Raw genomic sequence first — 25,022 nt, forward strand, 5'->3', positions numbered from 1 at the left:
ATGTTCACAACTCATTTCTGATGTTCCTTCCTTGTGCTGCTATATATCTCCTCAGAACTAAGTTTTTACACTGACACATTAATTTGCTATAATATGAAGAAGTTCACAGGAAAAGCACATTACTCTTTAAGTTTTGATATGTTCAGACATTTGGCATACACAGGTATTTGGGTCAACAGGAATTTGGAATGATAACCTTAGAAAAATGACTTTAAATGTGGCTCGATTGCTTACTATCAGATTTCAGAGATCACCTACTCACCTTTACTCCAAGCTTCTTAGAAGCTATTGAGACGTACAATCAATGTTTATTGAACTGAAAATGGAATGAAAAGAAACCATGTCTGTTCCTCCACAAAAGAGATCATGTTCTCAAGTAAAGAAGAAGAAAGATGAGCTTTGTTACTATGGTATGTGGGAGTATGTAGAGAGATTCAGAAAGGAGGTAGTAAGATTTTTTAAATTGACATTCTGCTTTCCTTTGAATGCTTCCATTACTTGAATATTTTACCTAGCTGCAGTTTAAGAGTGGGAATAGAGCTGACAGAGGCAGTGGGGAATTCAGAAGACATGGATTCTTAAATAATAGAGGATAAGGTAGGCATTGTTCCTATCATCCAGCTTGGACAGGAAACAGCTATATATGTTCAGGCAGTCATAACTTCTTAGTCCTATTTTTCTCTTGAATAACATGAGGGTAGGATTAGACATTCTCTTCTGAAAGATCTACAGTTCTCAAGTTTACTCTGGCTGGCTATCAAGTTTATTATGCGGATTTTACTGACAGTAGTTACTTTAGATTTATTAAGTGCTTATTGTTATTTGTTCAAAATATGTTGCTATTATAAAAATCTTTGTTAATTCTTCAATTATCAACAGCAAACATTTACCAAACATAACTGTAGGACTGACATTGAACTAGGACAAAGAAAAAAAGATTTTTTTGCTTCCTAATAAAACCCATAAATTTAAAAAATCAGCATTTTACAATTTAAAAACATTTACATTTTTATCATATACTCTTGAGACCTGTTCAAGTGAATTGAACAAAGGCTTAAAAGCTATATGAGAACACATACAATGCCCTCTCAGCCTAGATGCTGTGTTTTCTCCAATCTCATCCTATATAGCCGAGGTTCAATACTGTCTTCAATGATGTTCTTCCTTACCACAACAATCACAAGTGCTCTTCTTGCCCTACAAAGTCCCTATTAATTATGGTGCTATTTGACAGTTATTTATTGTACAGTTGGCCTTGAACAACGTAGGGGTTAGGGACACTGATGCCTACCTCCAGTAAATGCAATTGAAAATCTGTATATAAATTTTGACTCCCCAAAAGCTTAACTACTAATAGCTTACTGTTTACCAGAAGCCTTGCTGATAATATAGTCAATTAATACATGTTTTGTATGTTATATGTATTACATACTATATTCTTACCTCGAACTGAAATAAAATATTACTATGAAAACCATAAAGAAGAGAAAAATACATTTATAGTACTGTACTGTATTTATCAAAAAAATCTGCATATAAGCAGACCCATAGTTCAAACCCTTGCTGAAGGGTTAACTGTACTTAAAAAAAAACAAAACACATTAAACTTTTGAGATATCTAATCATAGATTAATATGAAGGTGTAAGAAATAATACAGAGAGATCCCATGTACTCTTTAATCATGTTCCCTCAATGTTAACATCTTACAGAACTATAGTATAATAACCAGGATGTTGATAATGATACAGTCAAAACACTGAACAGTTTTATCACAATATCTTATTTTGCTCCCATCCCCATTTCATCCTCCTAACCTTGGATCACTAATCTGATTTTCATTTTTATGATTTTGTCATGTTAAAAGTTTTGAAACTTTGTCATTTCAAGAATGTTATAGGAATGAAATCATACAGTATATAAGCTTTGGGGACTGACTTTTTTCACTCAACATAATTCTCTGTCTGCAAGGTCTACAGTATTATCACTCTTTCATTCCTGATGGTGGTATATGTATCTCCTTTTTGTTTGTTTGTTTTGCTAGAGGTCTGTCAATTTTACTGGTATTTCCAAAGAAACATCTGTTTCAAAAATTTTCTTTATTGTTTTTCTGTTTGTAACTTCATTACTTCTACTCTTTATTAATTCCATCTGCTTGCTTTCAGTTATTTTGCCTTTTTTCCCTCTGGATTCTTGAGGAAGGAGATTAGATTAGAGATTTTTTTCAATTCTTACAAATGTGTACAGTTAGTGCAATAAATCTTCAAAGAACTACTTTAGCTGTGTCCCTCAAATTCTGATATATTGTATTTTAATGTTAATTCAGTTGAACAGATTTTTATTTTCCTTTAAATGTTTTTGGACCCATGGATTAATTAGATGTGTGCTGTGTAGTTTCCAAGTGCTTGGAGATTTTCCTGTTATCTTTCTGGTATTGATTTCTTGTTTGACTCCATTTTGTTCTGAGTATATGTTTTGTATGATTTCAATGCTTTTAAAATTTTTGGTTTGTTTTATGGGCCAGGATATGTTCTATCATAATATACTTCCTATGGCCACTTGAAAGGAAATGTATTCTGCTGTTGTTTGGTGATGTGTCTTATAAATATTGATTAAATCCTGTTGGTTGATGGGGTTGTAGAAATTCTACATCTTTGCTAATACAGAATTTCTATATTTGATGCTATAGAAATTCTGTATCTTTCTATCTAGTAGTTCTATAAATTACTGAGAATATGGGCTGAAATCACCATCTATAAACTGCAAGTTTTTCTATTTCTCCTTATAGTTCTATCAAGTTTTGCTTCACATATATTGAGGCTCTGTTGTTGGTTACATACACTTTTAGGTTGCTATGTCTTCCTGGTGAATTGGTCCTGTCATCATTGTGTAATGTCCTTCTTCGTCTCCAGTAGTTTTTTGCTCTTAAGTCCATTTTATATAGCCATTCCTGCTTTTTTGATTAACATTTACATTGTATACATTTTACATTATACATTTTACCATCCTTTTATTTTCAACCTATGTAGATGAAACTGAAGTTTCTTGTAAAAAACATATTGTTGGATTACAGTTTTGTTTTGTTTTTGAAATCTGCTCTGCCAGTGTCTTTTAGCTGATGTATTTAAATCATTTACATGTAAGGAGATTATTGATGTTAGGGCTTAAGTCTGCAATTATTTTTTTGTTTTTCCTTTCTTACCTTCTTGTGGGTTGTTTGAACATTTTTTAGGATTCCATCTTGACTTATTGACAATGCATTTGAATGTCTCTCTCTCTCTCTGTAGCTTAGTGGTTGCACTGTGTATTACAATATGCATAGTCTACTGGTATTGATATTTTCCCTACTTTCACATAGGTCCTTTTACTCTCTACACTTTTAAAATATAATTATTGTAAATATTTCCTATATACATTAAACTCCACAAGAGATGGTATTATAATTTTTGATTCAAGCATCAAGTATGATTTAAGAAATTAACGAGAAATAGGATGGACTCTTACTGTTTACCCCCCTCTTTACTCATTCTGATGTTCTTTCTGAAGCTCCAACATTCTATTATCATTTCCTTTATGGTTACAGACCTTCCTTTTAGCCATTATTTAATGGTACCTTTAGTAGCAACAGATTCTTATAGTTCTCCTGAGACTTGTCTTTATTTCCCTTCTTCCTAAAGGATGCTTTTGCTGGATATAATATTCAAGATTCTTGTTTTCTGTTAGGTTTTTTTCCTCTAGTACTTACATAATGTGCCACTTCCTTCTGGCCTCCATAGTCTCAGATGAGAAATTTGATGTCATTTGAATTAGTATTCCCACATGTGTTCTCTGGTTCTTTCAAGATTTTCTGTCTTTAGTTTTCTGTTTAGTTATGTGACTTAGCATGGACTTCTTTGGGTTTATACTATTTGGGGTTCACTCAACTTCTTGAATTTGAAAATTTATGTATTTTACTTCATTTCTTTCAATTACCGCCCCCTCCCCCCATCTCTCTTCTCTCCTTCTGAGATTCTGGTAAGAACTTTAACTCTTTTATTGTCCCACAGGTCACTGAAACTTTTTTTTTTTTTTTAAATAATCTTTTCCCTGGTTTATCTCCTCTCTGCTCTTCAGATTAGGTAATGTTTTTTGATCTGTCTTCAAGTTCACTGGTTCAATCCTCTGTCAACTTTAACTTATTAGTAATTATGTCCAGCAAGATTTTCAGTTATTGTATTTTTTAGTGTTAGAATTTCCATCCTTTGTCCATTAGCACCACTGCTAGTCAACATAGTACTAGAAGTCCTAGCCTCAGCAATCAGACAACAAAAAGAAATTAAAGGCATCCAAATCGGCAAAGAAGTAGTCAAACTATCACTCTTTGCAGATGATATGATATTATATGTGGGAAACCCAAAAGACTCCACTCCAAATCTGCTAGAACTTGTACAGGAATTCAGTAAAGTGTCAGGATACAAAATCAATGCACAGAAATCAGTTGCATTTCTTTACACCAACAACAAGACAGAAGAAAGAGAAATTAAGGAGTCGATCCCATTTACATTTGCACCCAAAGCCATAAGATAACTAGGAATAAACCTAACCAAAGAGGCTAAGAATCTGTACTTAGAAAACTATAAAGTACTCATGAAAGAAGTTAAAGAAGACACAAAGAAATGGAAAAATGTTCCACGCTCATGGATTGGAAGAACAAATATTGTGAAAATGTCTATGCTACCTAAAGCAATCTACACATTTAAAGCAATCCCTGTCAAAATCCCATCCATTTTTTTCAAAGAAATGGAACAAATAATCCTAAAATTTATAGGGAGCAAAAAAGAACTCGAATAGCCAAAGGAATATTGAAAAAGAAAGCCAAAGTTGGTGGCATCACAATTCTGGACTTCAAGCTCTATTACAAAGCTGTCATCATCAAGACAGCATGGTACGGCACAAAAACAGACACATAGATCAATGGAACAGAATAGAGAGCCCAGAAATAGACCCTCAACTCTATGGCCAACTGATCTTTGACAAAGCAGGAAAGAATGCCCAGTGGAATAAAGACAGCCTTTTCAAATAAATGGTGCTGGGAAAATTGGACAGCCACATGCAGAAAAATGAAATTGGACCATTTCCTTACACCACACACAAAAATAGACTCAAATTGATGAAGGACGTCAATGTGAGAAAGGAATCCATCAAAATCCTTGAGGAGAACACAGGCAGCAACCTCTTCGATCTCTGCCACAGCAACACCTTCCTAGGAACATCGCCAAGGGCAAGGGAAGCAAGGGCAAAAATGAACTATTGGGACTTCATCAAGATCAAAAGCTTTTGCACAGCAAAGGAAACAGTAAACAAAACTAAAAGACAACTGACAGAATGGGAGAAGATATTTGCAAATGACATATCAGATAAAGGGCTAGTGTCCAAAATCTATAAAGAACTTAGGAAACTCAACACCCAAAGAACAAATAATCCAATCAAGAAATGGGCAGAGGACATGAACAGACATTTCTGCCAAAAAGACATCCAGGTGGGCAACAGACACATGAAGAAGTGTTCCACATCACTCAGCATCAGGGAAATACAAATCAAAACCACAATGGGATACCACTGCATTTCAATCAGAATGGCTAAAATTAACAAGTCAGGAAATGATAGATGCTGGCGAGAATGCAGAGAAAGGGGAACCCTCCTACACTGTTGGTGGGAATGCAAGCTGGTGCAACCACTCTGGAAAACAGCAGGGAGGTCCCTCCAAAAGTTAAAAATAGAGCTACCTTACAACCCAGCAATTGCATTACTGGGTATTTACCCTAAAGATACAAACATAGTGAACCGAAGGGGCACATGCCCCCAAATGTTTATAGCAGCAATGTCTACAATCGCCAAACTATGGAAAGAACCTAGATGTCCATCAACAGATGAATGGATAAAGAAGTGGTATATATATACAATGGAATATTGCAGCCATCAAAGAAATGAAATCTTGCTATTTGTGACAACGTGGATGGAACTAGAGGGTATTATGCTTAACAAAATAGTCAGAGAAAGACAACTATCATATGATCTCCCTAATGTAAGGAAGTGGAGATGCAACGTGGGGGCTTAGGGGGGTAGGAGAAGAATAAATGAAACAAGATGGGATCGGGAGGGAGACAAACCATAAGAGACTCTTAAGCTCACAAAACAAGCTGAGGGTGGCCAGGGGGAGGGGCTTGGGAGAGGGTGGTGGGGTTATGGACATTGGGGAGGGTATGTGCTATGGTGAGTGCTGTGAAGTGTGTAAACCTGGAGATTCACAGACCTGTACCCCTGGGGCTAATAATACATTTTATGTTTATTAAAAAATTTAAAAAAAAAGAATTTCCATCCTTTATTATAAAATGTTTTTTGCTAAAATTTCCTAGGTTCTCATTTGTTTATCGAGAATTCAATTTTCTTGCTGAAACACTGTTATGGTAGTTGCTTTAAAATCTTTGTTAGACAATTCTCAAATCTGAATCATCTTAAAGTTGTCTTTTGTTGACTGTCTTTTCTATTTCATGTTGTGACTGTCCTAGTTCTTTGTATACCTAGGTATTTTGGATATTATGAGACTCTGGATTTATTTTATTTTATTTTAGCGGGAAGCCCCCCCTGTGTAGTGTGAGGGCTAAGTGGGTGTATATGTTTAGCTTCCCACTCAGCCCTGCTAACAACATCCCACCAAAACTGGACACTGACATTCTGCCTCAAGGCAGATGAATGGTGTAGAAGTTCAGTCTCTCTCTGGTCCCACTGACATTTCCCAAGAAATTGGGACACCAACTCACTCAGCTTTTTGCCTCTGTATAAGATCAGCTTCCTGTTGGGCCCTACTGATACCAGGGAAGCAGAAAGCAGAGGGCTGACTCACACTGCTTTGTTGCTACAGGGTGGAGAGCAAAAGATCCATGTTGGGCCTCTCTGGCATCAGCTGGGAAGAGGGGAGAAAACATAGTGCCAACCAGCCCCAGGGGTAGGAACTCAGCTCCCCATGAGGAGGTAGAGGTGAAACCTAGTATTGACCAGTCCCACCTCAGATTACCCTAAGTCTCTCTGATGCTAGGCAGAGGTACAGGCTTGGCTTGCTACTGGATCACACCGATACTGTCCTGGTAACCGGAACACTATCTGCTTTTGTCTGGTGGGGAATGCAAGACCAGCTGGATGCTCAGTACTGCTGATACTACCCCAGCAAGGAAACCTGGTTGCTGCTATCTGCCATTGTAGGAACACATTAGGTAGTATGGGACCATTGGTGCTTGGCTAGAATAGGTGGATACTGCCAAAAAGGCTTTCTGTTGTTACTTCTCTCTTTTCCTGATCCTTTGGATAGAGACAATAAGCTTTTCTCAAAGCTTTATCCCTACCAGTTGGCTGTTTCAGGTTGGTGATTTCTTCGGTACCCTGTCTAGGATATATGGGAGGCAACAACAAAAAGTCACTGTCGTATCATTCCTCATGTACCAAGGTCTCTAGACAGTTTGTTTCCATCTGCCATTTAGAGTCTTTCTCTGCTTGTTTGTTGTGTTATAGTCAAGGTGTTTTAATTTTAAGCAAGAGGATTTGCAAGGAAAAATACTATTTCTTGGTAGAACTAGAAGTTCCTCTGTTTTAAGTAATTTTAACAAATTAATCTGTATTCTCCATTAGCTTACAATGTCTGACATGTCTTGGTATCTTCTACATGTGCCTTACATAATTCTTCTCACATAATGAGCCCCTGATAAATGTTTGGTGAATGCTCCTTAAATGAAGACATATGTGTCCCCTAAAATAGTATGTTTGTAGTCTCATGCATACAAAGAGTGCCTGGGTCAGCTATCGGAGTTGAGGAAGGATATCCTCAGATGGTAAAGGAGAGAAGCAGCAGCTCATCTGCATGGATGACATTACTTTTCTGATCACTGATATTATATAACATATACTTGGATTGGTCATTGCCATCCAAGCCAAAAGACAAAGTTTTGAACCCCAAAGTATGGATTTTTAAGTGACTGTAGCCAGCTTAGATTTGCCAAAACCATCTTAGGTCCTCACCTCCTTGAACTTGATGGATCTCTCTGACTCCACCAGGGATAAACCAAAGTGTTTTTAACTGAGATTATGTTGCCAGCACTACGGCACCCAGTTTTTCCCCCAAATTTCTTCAAGGTTGGAGGACATCATATATGGAAGAAAATTTAAGACCTGTCTCTGCCAAATATTTCTCCAATTTCATAATTAATATTATGGACTCCTTACTCTAAGATATTCCCTAGAACTTATCTATTCTCCCTATTAGCAGTCTAAGAACTCATGGATTTCAAATTAGACTTCATGGACAACTGGTATCCTGTAGCTATTTATTACTATTTATTAAAATAATATGTTACAGGGGCGCCTGGGTGGCTCAGAGGGTTAAGCCTCTGCCTTCAGCTCAGGTCATGATCTCAGGGTCCTGGGGTCGAGCCTTGCATCAGGCTCTCTGCTCAGCAGCGAGCCTGCTTCCCACCCTCTCTCTCTCTGCCTGCCTCTCTGCCTACTTGTGATCTCTGTCAAATAAATAAATAAAATCTTTAAAAAAATAAAAAAAAAATAAAAATATAAAAAATAATATGTTACAAATCATGTTATTATCTCAACTGATATGATTGGAGACAGTGATTAGTACAAAAAGAATAAAATGAGACACTCATTTTCCCTTATTAAGTCAGAATTTTTAGTCTTATGTATTTACTATTTAAGAGTATTAAGAAAATGTTGGAAGGGAAGAGTCTTCAGAAATTTGATTCATTTTTAATCTCTTGGTCTTAACACAGAAACTCTGAGAGACCAACATAAAAAAGCATTCAAATGATTTCATGGGTGTCTTTGAGAAACGTATTCCTCACATGCTATAAAGAAACACCAAATCATTGGTCATATTTTTGTAAATTAGAATCATGACCTGAAAGTTAATTATCTTTCTCATGTAATTCTATTCTAATCACACTTGTTCAGCTAATACATGTAAAGCTTGATTTATAGAGTGAGCACTTGCTTATTTCTCAATCCAGCTGCCAAGGCAAAAATACAGTTGGTTTTTAAGCAAGTGCAGGCCTATAGTTGGCAGTTCTTAATGTGTAGTTATAATGCCACCTAGTGGCTACACAGGGATTATCTTTTAAAGATCGTGTTCATTATGGAGCAAATCCAGAATTTCCTGTTATCAACAGATTTGCACTTACTTAGAAACCTTATTGATTCCGAAAGCCACTTGTTGGTTCAGAGATGCAATGATTTTGTCTTTCTTCTTAATCTGCATTTGGTTTTCTTGCCACCGAAAAGTCACTGTTTTCAACTGTCTTTTGAAATCCTGATCAATGAAAAATGTTACTTCATAGTTAATTCTGTTCAAGTCACCACATATTAAAAGAAAAAAAAATAGGATCTTCAAAAAAAAAAAAAAAGAAACTACCATTAAATTGAACATTTCAGCTACTTCTGACTGGCTTCAGATAGAATGGCAAAAGGACTTACTTCACATTGATAGTGCAATTTATAAAGTTGCCTCTGCCGAGCAAGCTTTTCCTTCTCTGTTTCTCCATATTCTGCAGTTACTTTGCTGGTTGAGCCCTAATGAGCAAATGGAATATGAATGCCTTATTTTCTCTAAAAAACCACTAATTCTTTAGTTAAAGGGGATTTAAAGTTGCCATCTAACTCCTATTCATGCTTTATGTCTCTATGCAAACATCACTTCTCTGATAAACCCACTTCTCCCCAATTACAGCATTCACTAAATAATCCCACAGTTACTGGTCTACTGCTACTACCACTGGATAATATTACCTGCACAGTTACCATATTTTTAAGCTTTTTTTGGTAATGCCTTTGTTGTTGTAAAAACTTTCCAAGATAGGCACTTATTATTCCCACTTTAGAGATAAAACTGAGTTAAGTAACTTACCCAAGGTTACAAAGAAAGTGGAGAAGCCTGAATTCTAACTCAGGCAGCAATAAGTGCCCAAACACTTAATTATTACTCAGTACCACCTTAGCTTAATATTCAACTTCTCCACTGGATTGTAAACACTATGATCACAGGGACCATGTCTTAGCAGAGTTCTTGATATAAAGTGCTAAATATTTTTTGAATAAATGAAGGTATAAACATTTTCCAAAATGTGTGTCATACTTTTATTGTATTTTGGAGCCCTCATAGCTATTGAATGAAAACCAAAGGTCCTATATTTAAACTTTAGTCTGACATCCAAAGCTAAGAACATGTCATTTCAGTTAAAATATATGTATCCTATTATTATAATTGGAAAGAGGAAATGAGATATGGCAATTATCAGCCAGGGAATGATTTTTACTAAATGTACCCTTAGACAATCAATATTCCTACATATTATGGAACAGGTTATCATTAAATTACCTTATCATAAAATGATCATTAAATTACCTTAGTACAGAATTCTCATTTAAATGAAGTGATTTTTTTAAGTCATGTGCTTTATCTGATTTAATCACTTTCATGAGTACTTACATACCTATGTACATCATTACCAACAGTGACTACTACTAGGAAAGGAACCAAAGAGGGGAAAAAACAAAACAAAACAAAACAAACCACTGTTGTACATTAATATTTCTGTAGACATGTCACGTCTACAACCAGTTTAATTTTTTAAAAATGAAAGCACCTTAGTTTTACAAATTAAGTCAATGGGATTAAGCCAAGTTTTTTTTCCCTTGTGGTACTTGAAAACCTTTCACAAGGAACGCATTTGTATTTTGCACTGTTTAATAGTTAAAACTAGGAAATGGTTTGAGGGCTAAAGAGAAAAGTTTCAGCTCCTAAGGTTCTTTTTCCCTCTATCTACTCCTGTCCCTGGTCCTTCCTGTTTTTATTTGCTCCTCAAAAACACCACACAGACCACAGGCTGACACGCTGTTCAGAGTAATGGGAAAAACAAAGGTTAACAACTGTTTCTGGAAGAAGGAAGGGAGAGCTGCACCTCTTTCAGTCAGACTTACCTGCTCTATCATGTCCAGAATATGCAGTTCATCCAGGCTATAGAACTTGTCTTCAGTTGCAGAATCCTCTTGAATATCACTTGCATCATCTTTCATAAATCCACTGACTGGGTGTAGATTTACTTGCTCTTTCTTCAACTGCTCTTCCTTTCCTATCATATTTGGGCTACAGTGGTGACATAATCAATGTAATCTTTTTATCATGATTGAGTGTTTTTCCTCTAAGCCATTGCTTCCCAAATATTGTATTGGTCTCATGAAATGTTCAGCATTAGAAGGGTTCATGGCTAAAGAAAGTTTAAACCATGCTCATATTCTGTATTTCTCTTGATGATTCATAATGAATTTATTAAGCATATATGAGATAGCACTCAATTGAGGTACTTATTCTGTTCATCCTAGTGTTTTCAAGAATTAGGACACCATGGAGTTCATTTTTCAAATAATAATTGTTAACACCAGTCACTTTTAGGGAAACAACACTTTGGGAAATACTGACAAGCCTTTCCACCTCTGCTGTATTATTTTATCATCCTAGCATTCTTGACAAGTAGGTTGGTTAATTTGATTAATTTCATTGTTTAGGTCCAGTGTACATTTAGATAGAGGATTGCAAATAGCAACATAAAGTGGATTTAAAAATGGAGGTTTCTTTGAGAATAGGACTTAACAAAAAAAAAAAAAAGAAAGAAAGAAACTGCAGCAATATGGAGTTCAGTAACTAGAAAACCACTAAAAAAAGAATGAAAATACTATAAATGCAATGACAATTAACTCAGTTCTATAACCATGTCTAAAAGTTTAAATGCATGCTACTCTACTTTCAAACTGGCCTACTATTTATAAATTTCCTTCTTAATCTCATTAAATGATAACAAGAAATAGTACTTTTACTTGTAAAATAAATGACTTGATTAGTGAATAGAAAGAAAACAGATAACTCTAGGATGCATTACTACTTCTTTTAGGTACTGAGACCTGGAAAGCACAGGCAACTAATGCTTGCACAGTAACTTGTGAAACACTATAAAATAGTCATTAGGTATCACTAAGGTATTCTAGAATGATTCAAACATTTTGGAAAGTTCAGTGAAATCAATTGCTTGTGTAGACCACTGGTTCCCAAACCCAATTAATTTTTCAAATTACCTGAAGAGCTTTTTTAAAATTATTATTTTTGCAGGTACCCCAGCAACTGTAAATACATAGAAAAATCTGTATTTTTTAAAAGCTCCACAAGATTATTCCTAAATTTTTAAAGTTTACTAATAGGATTGTGATAATATAGGAAAATGTTCATATCTGTAAGATGCAAACTGAACCATGTAGAGGTAAAATTACGTGAAATTTAGGACTGAAAACACTTCAACAAAGAAAATTGTTAATCACAGACCTCTACCCCTGGGGCAAATAATACATTATATGTTAATAAAAAAAAAAAGAAGAAGAAAATGTTAAGGGAAATATGAAGCAAAAGTGGAAAAACAGTGTCATTGTTGAATCAGGATAACAGTTACATATATTAATGCAGTTGTATATTATTCTCTTTACTTTTATACATATTTGAAAATTCTCATACGAAAACAAAGGTCCCTGGGTAATTTGATAATAATTCAGGTTTGGGTCCACTAGGTAAAATAAGCAGAATGACTGACAGCACTGTTTCACTCTTTCGTAAGTTATTTTTATGGCACCTAGACCTGACTGGAAAAAACCAAAAATCAAAAAACTATTGTTCTAGTATTGTTTTGCTCAATTTGTTGACTTGACACAGAGCATGAAAACCCATCTTAGATGATGAACCATTTACTTACCAACCAGATCACTCCATTATCAGCGAGGAAATATCAACTACAAGTGAGGACCTTAAAGTTAAAATGTGTTCTTGCTACCATTTTAAAGATATCTTAATAATTTATGTCCTCACAGTGAATTTTCTAAAGTTATCGATTTCAATTAACAAACTTTTTGGTGGTTATAATGAATTTCTTCACTACTGTCTCCCCTACTTCCATCCTCTAATGCACTGTTATGAATCACATAGTTGTATAATAACAATGATCTTCAGACACTAAAAGATTGCCAGTGTAAAGGTTCAAAATTTATGGTTAACAGTTGGGATTAAAAACAACAAGCTGTGGGTTAATTAAACAAACCAAATCAAAACAAATTCTTCTGTAAAAGAGGCCATTAGGGCAAATAATGATCTGTTCTTTAAGGTTAAATCTTACCTAAATTTAGATTTGGCTAACCACAATCTAGACTATATTTTAAAAGATTTCTATGCTGGATCCAAATTAGTCTTTGAATAAAAAGGCAGTTAGTACTGGGTGACTCTTGAGTAGCCTTTATAAAAAGGGTGAGAGATTCTATTCTCCCAAAGTAAATGATAATTGAACTTTTTATCATTCTGTTAAAAAGTGTTAAGTTATTAAGACAAGGGATTATACTTTCTTATTTTAAAATACTTTCCAAGGCAAGGCTGTGTCATACTGGCAAAGCACACTTTGAAAATAGTAAGAAAAATTTAAAGATTAAATAAATACTTACCCTTGCTCTTCTTTTGATTCCTTATTCTGAAAAACAGCATCAGGAATTAGTAATCTATATAAACTATGTCTGTACAGCATAGTGATGTGAACCGCATTTAGATCAGTGTTTCTCAAACTCTTTTGACCACAATTAAAATAAAAAATACATTTCACATCATAATGTAAATGCACTTATATACAGAACTTTATACATAAGTATAAAACTGAAATTTAAGTTCCACCAAATAAACTTTACCATAGTATATGTGTTATGGAGTGCATGTTTGTGCCCTAATTCATACACTGAAACCCTAATTCCCCAGTGTGATGGTAACTGAAGGTAGGACTACTGGAAAGTAATTAGGTTTAGATGATGCTATGAAGTCCTCATGATGGAATTAGTGCCCTTATAAGAAGAGACCCAGAGCTAGATCTCTTGCTCTTGTGTATGCTCTCTTTCTCTCCACAATGTAATGATACAGCAAAAAGTTAGCCATCTGCAGACTAAGAGGGACCTCAGCAGAGACCAAGTCTGCTGGTACCTTGATCTTGGACTTCCCAGACTCTAAAACTGTGAAAAATAAGTAATTATTTGTCGCTTAAACCACCTAGTCCATGGCAGTTTGTTACAGCTGCCTGAACTAAGACACTACGAGATGAATTCTCTGAAGCTTTTTTTATTCCTACTAATTTTATCTATTTTATACAATGGTAGTTGTGACCCACTAAGTTGATTTTGTAATCTACCACTGAGTCATGAGACAACTTAAAAATTATTGATTCAGATATTGGAAATAAGTACTGGAGCTGTGTTTGCACCTACTGGTAATATTGGGACAGAGTATGTGTAATTCTCCTTTATGGATTACTATACTAACTACAAGAGTTCTTGAAAAATCTACATATAAGGTAAAAGCAGACTGTTATATTAAGAAATCTTACAGAAAAAGAAGTGTTAGGGAGATCACAATGTTAAAAAACCCTGAATTTTAAGTTCATTAAAGTAAAATTATAAAGGCAACATACTATATAAAGGTAGTATCAATGACAACACATACTAATTAATAGTATTAATTACTTTTATACATTACCCTTCTATTAAGAGTTTAATTACTTTTATATAAATTAGAGCATTAACTGCTACTACTACCTCTTATTTACAAGAAACTTCAGGGTCTTCTTCCTCACAAATTTCATGATTTGTTTTGCTTTATTTCTATATACTAAGAGAATTTTTGCATTTCAGTTACTGATCAATGTCCAGTGCCAATCTGATTCTATGATTTAGAATTATCAACTCCTACCTTGGTTCCAGTGTACCTGAATAACTGAATGGAAAGACATCTGGTTGTTCATAATGAACACCTAGTATAGCTGATTAATTTCTGCAACTTTTTAGGTCTTCCCATGACAACTTTTTGTCAACACATTCATTAGTCTGTTCGACACTCATCTCAGCAAATTCCCTCCTGTAGAGAGTACACCCAATTTGAAGGGCTAGATTTATTTCCTGCCAGGTTTCTTTTTTTCCCAAAGGCTTCTATTCTTCTGCCATCTGCTTTACTTCCCTTTTCTATCCTTAACCCTTAATTCCCCTGGATGGGAGGTGGGAATAGGAAGGAGGACCTACTTGACTCCCAAAAGAGTTATTTATAATTTGAATATATTAGAAACTGAATACGAAATTCCTAAATGAAGAAAGAGTAACTACAAAGTCTATCTACTAGTTACAAGTTATCTGTACTGTCCCCTCTATTTGCCATACAAATTTTACTTTTTATCATATTCTTCCAGAATCTCTAATAGATCTTTGTAGGACTTCAACCAATGTTAGGTAGAGATATTGCAAAACAAATCAAAACAAATCATTAACAGAGGACACATCTTCATTCATAGGGACTTTGTTCTTATTCTGCTTAACACAAGCTAATTTCTGCCAGAATTTTTCATGAGGAAAACTCCCGATTAGAAAATGTGATTGAGTTAGCTTTTTACAACAGGTTGCTTACACTGTAACTAGACAATTCTTTGTACCTACAATAACAAAGTATACTAATAGGACAATTTCTGTAAAACAGTTCTATGTAAAAATTTCAGCATTTTTAGGTCATATACTTTAAAATTTAGATAAAAAAGACATAAGATCTCTCAATGTCCAAATCTTATCTTGATAAAATTATCTTCAAAGTGTCTCAACTTCTTCTAACAAAATAAATTGGAGAAAAAAGCTTAGGTTGTTATAAACAATAAAAAGAATCCTGACATTTAATAAGGTATTTTCAATATTACTAGCTTGTGAAGTTTTGGGCTGTGTTTACATTTATTTCCATTTGTGTTTACTCCCTGTTTAATTTCAATTTGACATAAAAGTGGGACTTTCTACATTTAACTAAAATTGAGAATCTGAGTAACCACATTTTAATTTTTTGGAAGAAACAAACTATGTACCTTTGGTCTGACAGCTGTGGATTTACTTGGCCATCTTTATGTAGTATTAGACCTGGGATTTATTAATGTTTGGTAAAAATTTTAAAATATCAGCTAAAATAACAGGCCAGATTGTGTTTTGTCATACAAGAATTGCCTAAAAAGAAGCCTTCTTTTTTAAATTTATTTCATTTTTTTATTCATTAAAAATTTTTTTTAATTATGTGATTAGTCACCATATAGTATATCATTAGTTTTTGATGTAGTGTTCCAACATTCATTGTTTGAAAAGTAAGTCTTCTTATTCATCTTTTAAAAATATAACTTAATTTTCAAAATAACTTTTGAATGAAATGCTAAGTCATAATAAATGCTGGTTACAAATATGGAAATGATAATGATATTTTATTGATCAGAGCATAAATAACTTTATTTTATCCTTCACCAAAGTGTTTTATAACTTTCCCTTCATTGTGTTAAATTTCATTTATGATTAAAATCTGTATATACTCCCAAAAGACTAGATAATAGGGGTTTACCAGATTGTAGTTGGGCAAATATTCTCACTGAATTTATTATGTAATCTACAGAGTACATCTAGATTTTAAGTAGATGTTTCAGGCCAGAAAATAACACTTTTTTTTTTTCACTATAAAGTTTGCAAAGCATAATGGTTAGCTCTATACTTGATAAAAACAAACAAAAAAACCCTCTTGAGTCCAAATTCATAGGAATCTACAAACATAAAGAGTGAACCAAACTGTAAATGAACTTTGGTGATCATGATACGTCAATGTACGTTAACAAACTGTAACAAATATACCACTGTGCTGGGGGATGTTGATATGAGGAAAGTTATTCATATGTGAGGGCCAGAGATATATGGAAAACCTCCATACCTTCCCTTCAATTTTGCTCTGAACAACAACAACAAAATTGCCCCAGAAATATAGTCATAGCTAAATAAAAAATTAAGCCAAAACCAAGACTCAACTTTCCTTTGTAATTTTCCAAGCAATTAAGAGTTTTTTGCTAAAACTGCTATAGACAGTAACAAGAAGTTGTTTTATTTTGTAACTGGCAAAATAAAGAAAAGGAATGAATAAAGCTTCCTGAATTTGTACCATTTTTGTACATTATTGCATTGTTGAGAGTCTTGGACACAAAAAAGAAAATCAACATTTATTAAGGTTTTGAAAAATGCATCTGAATATATCACTAAAAATATGATAAGAAGCAGTTTTTTCAAACACTGAGTAGGCATTTTTTAAATGAGAGTGGTATGCAGAAATTAGTGAAATTTCCAAATAACTACTTCAGTTTCTAATTTGTATATTTAAATGTGTAATTATGATTTAGGCAAGTGAAATAGGATACACTGTGAGTTTAAATCAATCAGGATCTAATATATATAGACTTCTCTATAGCCACATATTCAATAAACTATTGACATTTCTAAGTCATTTATGCTATATGTCTACTTGAATTAATTTTAAGTTCTAACAGTGAATCCATGTATTAAATCTAAGTGTTCATAATTAGACATACCTCTATTATAATGCTAATACAGTCACTTACCTTTTTATTCTTTGTCTTTTTCTTTTTCTTTGGTTTACTCTTAACCTGACCAAAAAAAAAAAAAATCAATTAATATGCAATTCAAACTACACAATAAGTTATTTTGCAAAATATATTTCCTCTAACCACTGAAGTCTTTTATCTTCTAATATTAAATATCACATTCTCTTCCTAGATTCTACAGAAAGTTATTTTCATTTCCACTTTGATTTTAAGCTCAGTCTCCTGCTCTTGAGAATTCATTTATCTATAAAGGGATAACATATCAATGAATAGGCTATAGGAAAAAAGCTCAGAGGTCCTCATTTGCATATGTGCATGCATGAGGAACAAAGGAGAAAAGGACTTTTAAAAAATCAACATATTCAAGTCCATAAGAGGAAAAATTAAGTCTAGGAGTAATTTAGTGACCATATAATAACTGTTGAAGAAATACAGAGATTCCAACCTGCATGATTTTAATTCGACCCTTGTGCAAATGGCACTGAAAATCCCTGTTTGCTTCTTCCTCTCTTTTTCTATTCCCCAGTATGCTTTCTTCTACTTTCTATTAACTCCCAATTACTCAGGATAAAGAAACATGTTCATAAATCTAGCATAGTGCCTGGCACTTAACAAGTGTTCAGTAAATGCTGGCAAAATAAAAGGTTAAGGCAGGAAAGGTTTTGGAAGAAGTACCAGGGAAAGCAGCATTCCAATTCAAACTCTATGTAAACACTATGATAAACATAAACTAAGATCATCTGGGATGCTGTAAATATAGCACATGCAACAAACTAAAGGCCCTGATTAAGTTCTAATTTAAATATTAATGAGAGCTTATACTTCCTGGAGATCTTTAACAGATTCTGTTGAAGATTCACTGGGTATTGATGCTCCATCTTTATTCACTTCTGCTAACTGTATTTCAGGGTTTGATTTCACATTTATATTGTACTCCATGAGGGGTGGACTTAGTTCTTCTTCCTCATTCTGTAACTCTTCTATTTCAATACCTAAATGTTAAAAATAAAAACACTCAAAATCAGGCTGCATACAGTTTTTGCCTCATCACTATTATAAACTTATCTCTCCCCCCAATAAAATACCATCCCAGGAACAGAAATAGAAGACATCTTACTCTGTTCCATTACTAGATGAAAATGAAATGCCCATTTATCAATAACCAGATAGGCACAGATACTAGCCTAGAACCAATCAGTACAAACCCAAATGCTAAGATACTTTACTATTATCTTAAGTAGACTCTAAATATTAGATAATCTAGAACTTAAGTCGACCCTAAATACTAAGTTTTAGAGGATCCTGACATTGACCTTAATACTGCAACAAGTATAATTTTAGGATAATGAACAGTCTTTATTTCTAACTTAAACATTTTTATTGATTAATTATAATTTTACTCCAAACAAAACCCATGGTGTTGTTTCCTCATGTATAATTTTACTTGCACAATATGAATTGCATTAAAAAAACACACACGCACAAAGAGTACAAAAATGGAAATTAAAAAAATCAGCAATTCACCACTTGGCAAAAAGAGTATATAGTTTGACAATGGATAATTAACCACATAAAAGCTATATAAGCTAAAGAGTAGCATATATGAGCAGGTAGAGCAAGCAGGTCGACATTTCTGCCTGTCTAAGTGTCCAATGTGTTAAAAAGTTAACAAACTATATTGGGTAAATCCTGCAGCACATGCACTAAGACCAAAGCAAAGTAAAAAGGCTCATACTACATTCAGCTGACCAGCAGTAATATGACCACATGATTTTCCAAGCTTATAACAACAAACAATTATAGTTTATCATACAGTTTATCTGACCAAGTAAAATGTCTATAAGTATCCCCTAGCTGTCCCAAGTTGAAAGGTCACCCAGGCACTTTGTTTTTAAACATACTTACGTTGACTGCCTGTTATTGACTGTAGAGCAATTCCTATGATACATAAAGAAAAAAATTAAGATGTACAACTGCAAATGCAACCAAAAAATATCTGACTGGGACTAAGAAAAGTCAGAAGATTTTTACACTGCACCAATTACTTTTATAACTAACTGGTAGCTAATTATAACATGAGGTTATAAACTCATGTTTAGAAAAAGAAAACAAAATTTTTATAGTTCATAATAGATAATGCACATTCTTATAATTTAAGACGTCTAAGGTAATGAAGTAATAATAGTCAATTATGAAGTAGACCTCTGTTGAAAGTTTGAGCATTTTTTTTTTTTTTAGCAATATGAATTATCCTGATTGGTCTTCTCTCTTTCTTGCCCATTAATATTTATTAAGCACCTACAATGCATCAGGCCCTATTTGGCTCAAGATATTGAATGATAAAGAAATAAAACAACCTTTACGGTGATTTAGTGGGAACAGAGGATATTAACCAAACAAATGAAAATAACAATTGTAATAACTACTAGGAAAGAGACAGAAGATACTAGGATAGTCTCTATTAAAAAGACTTTTGGAAGTTTTTCAGTCTACCAAAGTGAGAACAGACTGCCTGAAATGCTTTGAACTTATTTAGTGCTCAAATATTTCCCAAATATTTACCTTTATTCTCATTTGTTATTAAAAATCTCAATAAAGTAAATGTAAAAAAAAGTCTCTTATTTTAAGTCAAGGGTTCTTGCATGACTTTCTCATGTCATGAAAGTCAGCATTTTCTTCTTTTATGCTCAAAGAAAGCTCTTAAAGTTTCAGCAGGAAAACATAATGGTATCCCAGAACCTGTGTAAAAGGATTGTTACTGGGGCCCTAGCAATTATCTCTGAAGAAAATCTGGACCAGTTCAGCAATTACTAGAAACCTAGTAAGTCATGGTTACATAGTATTAGTGTGGTCATCAGCTGCTCACTAGGTAATACAACTAATAACCTGGGACTAGGTAAAGTCATCCATAATAGCACAGTATGGGTTTCAGTGATGCTGAGATGCCTTGAACTCAACTCTCCGTGATAGCAAATGAGAAGCTGTTGAAGAGGAGATAAAAAGTCATTCCTATATCAAGAGACAATGTCCGGGAAGGGCTACTGCTGGCCTTGAATACTTGAATAAACATTATTTGTTTGTTTGTTTGTTTGTTTTAAATTACACATGGGCATGGCCAATGGACAACTATCAAACTTTTAAACTAAATAACATGGTTCTGCTGTAAAGGAGGAGAAAACATATACCCCTGGTATCTAAAAGGGTATCCTTGAAACACATGGAACCTGTTTTCCATGGTTTCCTTAATTTTATAGTAGTGATAACCTTCAACAATTCCTTTCTGAAAACAAAAACTCAACAAGTCAAGAGAAATCCTCTTGAATTGTTAACTTTCCCCTACTTTGATCTCAATAAGGCAAAACTTTTTAGTTCCTGCATTATAATACATTTTTATGTTTCTATACCTTTATTCTTGTTTCCTTCTGAAATGTCCTTCTCCATCTTCTTCACTGGGCTAATTTTTACATGTCATTTAAAAATTCCTTAAATATTACACTCTCCAGAAAGGTTTTCTTGGACTCTCTTAGGGTAGGATTTCCCATGGTATTCTGGAACATTTCTAGCACTATGATTTTTGTGAGTTTCTTGATGAGTCTATCCTCCCAAGAATGTGAATTCACTGAATCTCCTGCCCTTAGCCTTGTGTCTGGCACATGGCAGATACTCAGTGAAGATTTACCGGGTGAAGTAAGTAATTATTTTGTACCTTGTTGATAGCAGGATAACATCCTCTGGATGATTTCTGGTACTGGTATGCCTAGGTAGATGGACAGTTGATGGTAATCGAGGGAGATATTTTCAATGGGATTCTCCTTCACTTTCTCAATATCCTCTTGCTTCATCCCGAGGCGCAGAAGAATATCTGAAACTTTTTTCCAAATTGAATTGAATTGTGACTCAGTGAGACCATTCATCAAAATCTCACTAAGGAGGATATCCCTGTATTTGCACAGCCTCAAGATGTCTGCAGACTTAGAGAGATCAGAAGATGTTGGTTCCATATTCCAGCCTTTTTTAGGTGCAGGGAATACATTCAAATGCTTTATGAGAGCTAAGAGGAGGTACAAGTCAAACTGTTTGGACTGTGGTAGCTCCTTGTTTGGGGGATAAAGCAGATGCCATGCTCCACCCAAAGGGTGATTGGTCCAAAGATGGTTGTAGTAGGGTTCCAGCACATTCTTGTGTATAAGAAGCTCTTTTTGCAAAAGAGGGGGTGGCATAGCCTCATCAAATATTTGCCGGACAATGTCAGTACCAGAAATGATAATTATATGAAGCAGGTGATAGAAATAATTATAATCAAGTTTGAAGATAGGCATTTCATCTGAAAATGAATTTTGAGAAGTCAAAACATTTCACATTAACGTTCTTTTTCCATGTGGTCTCTTGTATTACAATCCTAAGCTCCTGTAGGACAGGGACTATTCCAAAAGAATGAAGTACAATACAGTGCTTTGCCATAGCCAGTGCTCAATAAGCATGCTGCTGTCTAGCTATCAAAAAATCCCAACAAAAACAATATATTCCAAAGCAAAAGTAATCACAAAGACTAATCACACAGAAGCCTTTCAACCATCCAGGGTTTTGTTCAAGTAAGTGAGCAACCAAATGGCATAAAAAGTATTAAGCCTTTGAAAATTCTGAAGACTCTCAAGAATGGTAACTGCCAGTGTTTAATTATACTTTATTTAAGCAACTACATTTTATCTTAATCAGCACTGTCCAGTAAAACTTTCTTAAAGATAAAAATGTCTTAAGATTTGGTCTACTAGCCACTGAACACCAGAAATGCTGCTTTTTTGACAAAGGAACTGAATCTGAATATTTAATTTTTATTAATTTAAATAGCTACATATGGCTAGTGGCTACCACATTAGACAGTACAGAGCTTTATCAAAAAACATAAAGTGACTTAATGCCTTACCACTGGAAGTGTAGTCCACAGGCCAGCAGTGGCATCCGTAAGGGAGCCTCTTAGAAATTCAGAATCTTAGCATCCCTCCCACCACCACCCCCAACCCAGAGCTACTGAAATGGCACCTACGTCTTAACAAAATCACCAGATGATTTAAATATATATGTTAAAGTTTCAGACACACTGACCTGATGATGATGTTCTTACCCTCTCAAAAAACAAATTAACGACTAAGTTTATTAAATTTATTATTAAGATATTTCATCAATGAAATGGAATAAAACATGAGAATGAACTACTTCGTATTTTTCTGGTTTAACAGCACTTCCAAAGAAAGAAAGTAGACTGAGATGAATTAGAAAGTAATAAGAACTTGATATATGATGGTATATTTTTATGTAAGTATCCAAATATGTATTTATTGTAAAATGAAGCTTTATTTTATCCTTCATGATTCTATGTTTTGAGACATTTTAAAACTAATATTCTTGTTTGATGTACTTGACACACTGTGGAGGCCAGCAAGGTTACAAACCAAATGGCCCAAGGAGCTTTCTCTCAGTGGCCAAATAAGACGATAACTGGGATCAAGAACATTCATTTCCCCCTAGCAGGAAGGACTGGCACCAAACTATTCTTTCATGGGAGTAGGAGCCCAGAAGTATCCATGTGCTAAGTGGCTGGCATTTCTTAGCATACTGCTGAACAGCTGGCACCTAAGTTTAGACTACTTGGCTTTGAGCCCCAAATTTTAGCTCTATTAATAGGGAATGCAACAAGAATAGATGTTGGTAGGTAACACCTGCTGGAGTCCAATCTTACTGGGTAGAGACAGTTTTATATACTAGACCTAACAAACATCTCTACAGGATGCCAACGTAATATAAAACCCACACACCTGGTGATTTCTATCCATGAATTCCAGCCTATGCCAAGTGATGCTTACTTAGTGTAAACCCAAGCCCAGTGAATGACAAACATAAACACATGGCTGTTAATGGCACGATACTGTATAGAACAAGTCAAAACTTTTAATACAGTTTTTAAGAGGAGGCATAGAACAATAAAACAGTACCTTTTGTACTAAATTTTAAACTGATCTTCGGTCGTATATCAGTATCAGTGATTTTCAGAGACATTAACTTTTTATAACTGCAAGTAGAAAAAAATTAAGTTATAGTTAATAACAAAGTCAGTCAAGATTTCTGGCATCAGCATGGCTAAGTTAAGTGGGCACTTTCTTTTCCTCCTTCTCCTGGAAAAACTTAAAAACAAAGGAGAAAATGTGATGAACAAACAAAATGCACCAACAATGACAACCCCACATTGTCATTTTCATTGGAATTATGAGAAAAATAGATCTGCTAGATTTCACACCAAAAAAGAAAAAAAAAAATCATGTGACTAGCTTATTTGTAAAAGGGCTGTATGGCAGCAGAAACATTGTTAAAAAAAAAACAAACAGCAAATCTATAGCTTGGTTGGGACCCCCCTCCAACATAAGATCTTTCTACCAATCATTATTCCAAGGAAATTCAACTCATTCAATGACTAGTGATATAAAAAGAAGAAAAGAAGGCAGCAACGAAGAAACCAGCATAATGGCAATATAAATAACTAGAAAAAAAATGAGGTTAAAAGTAGCAAAATTTATTAAATAAATGAAACACTAGGTAAATGTTGCCATAAAACAGATGAGAAACTTGAGACTTGGCACTGAGATGAACTTTCCCACAGAAAACAAAACAAAAATGGGACAATACCACCACAGAATGTTTAATGAGGACAGAGATTTTCATGGTGCTTGTTGTTAACTACTTTATCTCCAGTACCGTAACACTGCCAACCATCCACTATGCTGGAAACATTTTTAACTCTAACAGTACGAATTACTGGTGAAGATACTGAGTAAAAGGAATTTTGGAGGTTGGAGTTCAATTGGTAAAACCACTGTAGCAAACAGTACAGCAAAACCTACTAAAGTTGAAGATAAGGACAGAGGGCCTAACCAGTTCTACTCCTAGGTATAAATTCTGGAAAACTTTCTGTACATATACATTTGGAGACATGTCCAAGCATCTTCATCATAGCCTTGTTGCTACTGGAATTCAGAAATAACCCATATATCTACCAGTGTAATTAAAGTAGTACAGCCATATAATAAAATTATAGCAATAAAATGGAAAAACTATAATAAGAATGCATCACACAAATAATGTATAGGTAAGGATAAAAAACATAAGTGCTTAAATGTACATAAAATTTAAAACAGAAAAAAATTAAACTATAAGTAATAATATATTATGGAATTTATATCTAGAAATAAAACATGACAATAATAGCACAAAAGATGGGAAGAAATGGAAACATATGATAAGGTTCATACATGCTCTGTGATACAGTTTTTGAAAATGGACTTTGAAAAGTTAAAAATGGAAGTGAATTGGGGGAAATCAGAGAGGGGGATGAACCATAAGAGACTGTGGACTCCAAGAAACAAACTGAGGGTTTTAGAGGGGAAGAGGGGTAGGAGGATGGGTGAATGTGGTGGTAGGTA

At 34.3% G+C, this 25,022-nt stretch overlaps 1 protein-coding gene across 10 annotated transcripts in view; it reads right to left on the minus strand.

The window, feature by feature from the left end:
- DZIP3 (DAZ interacting zinc finger protein 3) overlaps nt 1–25,022 on the minus strand; it is a 111,548-nt gene that overhangs the window by 20,933 nt on the left and 65,593 nt on the right. For 7 of the 10 annotated variants that reach the window (XM_046002454.1, XM_046002447.1, XM_046002450.1 and 4 more), the window contains 9 exons: nt 23,541–23,617; nt 21,257–21,874; nt 19,456–19,488; nt 18,373–18,542; nt 17,548–17,592; nt 13,562–13,587; nt 11,012–11,177; nt 9,509–9,604; nt 9,217–9,344 (listed from right to left, as the gene is read on the minus strand). In XM_046002454.1, the coding sequence (XP_045858410.1) occupies nt 9,217–9,344; nt 9,509–9,604; nt 11,012–11,177; nt 13,562–13,587; nt 17,548–17,592; nt 18,373–18,542; nt 19,456–19,488; nt 21,257–21,874; nt 23,541–23,617 (1,359 nt within the window). The remainder of the gene's footprint in view (nt 1–9,216; nt 9,345–9,508; nt 9,605–11,011; nt 11,178–13,561; nt 13,588–17,547; nt 17,593–18,372; nt 18,543–19,455; nt 19,489–21,256; nt 21,875–23,540; nt 23,618–25,022) is intronic. The other 3 variants (XM_046002456.1, XM_046002455.1, XM_046002457.1) reach the window with 3 other exon arrangements.

Source organism: Meles meles, chromosome 4 (assembly GCF_922984935.1).
Source record: "Meles meles chromosome 4, mMelMel3.1 paternal haplotype, whole genome shotgun sequence".
Taxonomy (NCBI): Eukaryota; Metazoa; Chordata; class Mammalia; order Carnivora; family Mustelidae; genus Meles; species Meles meles.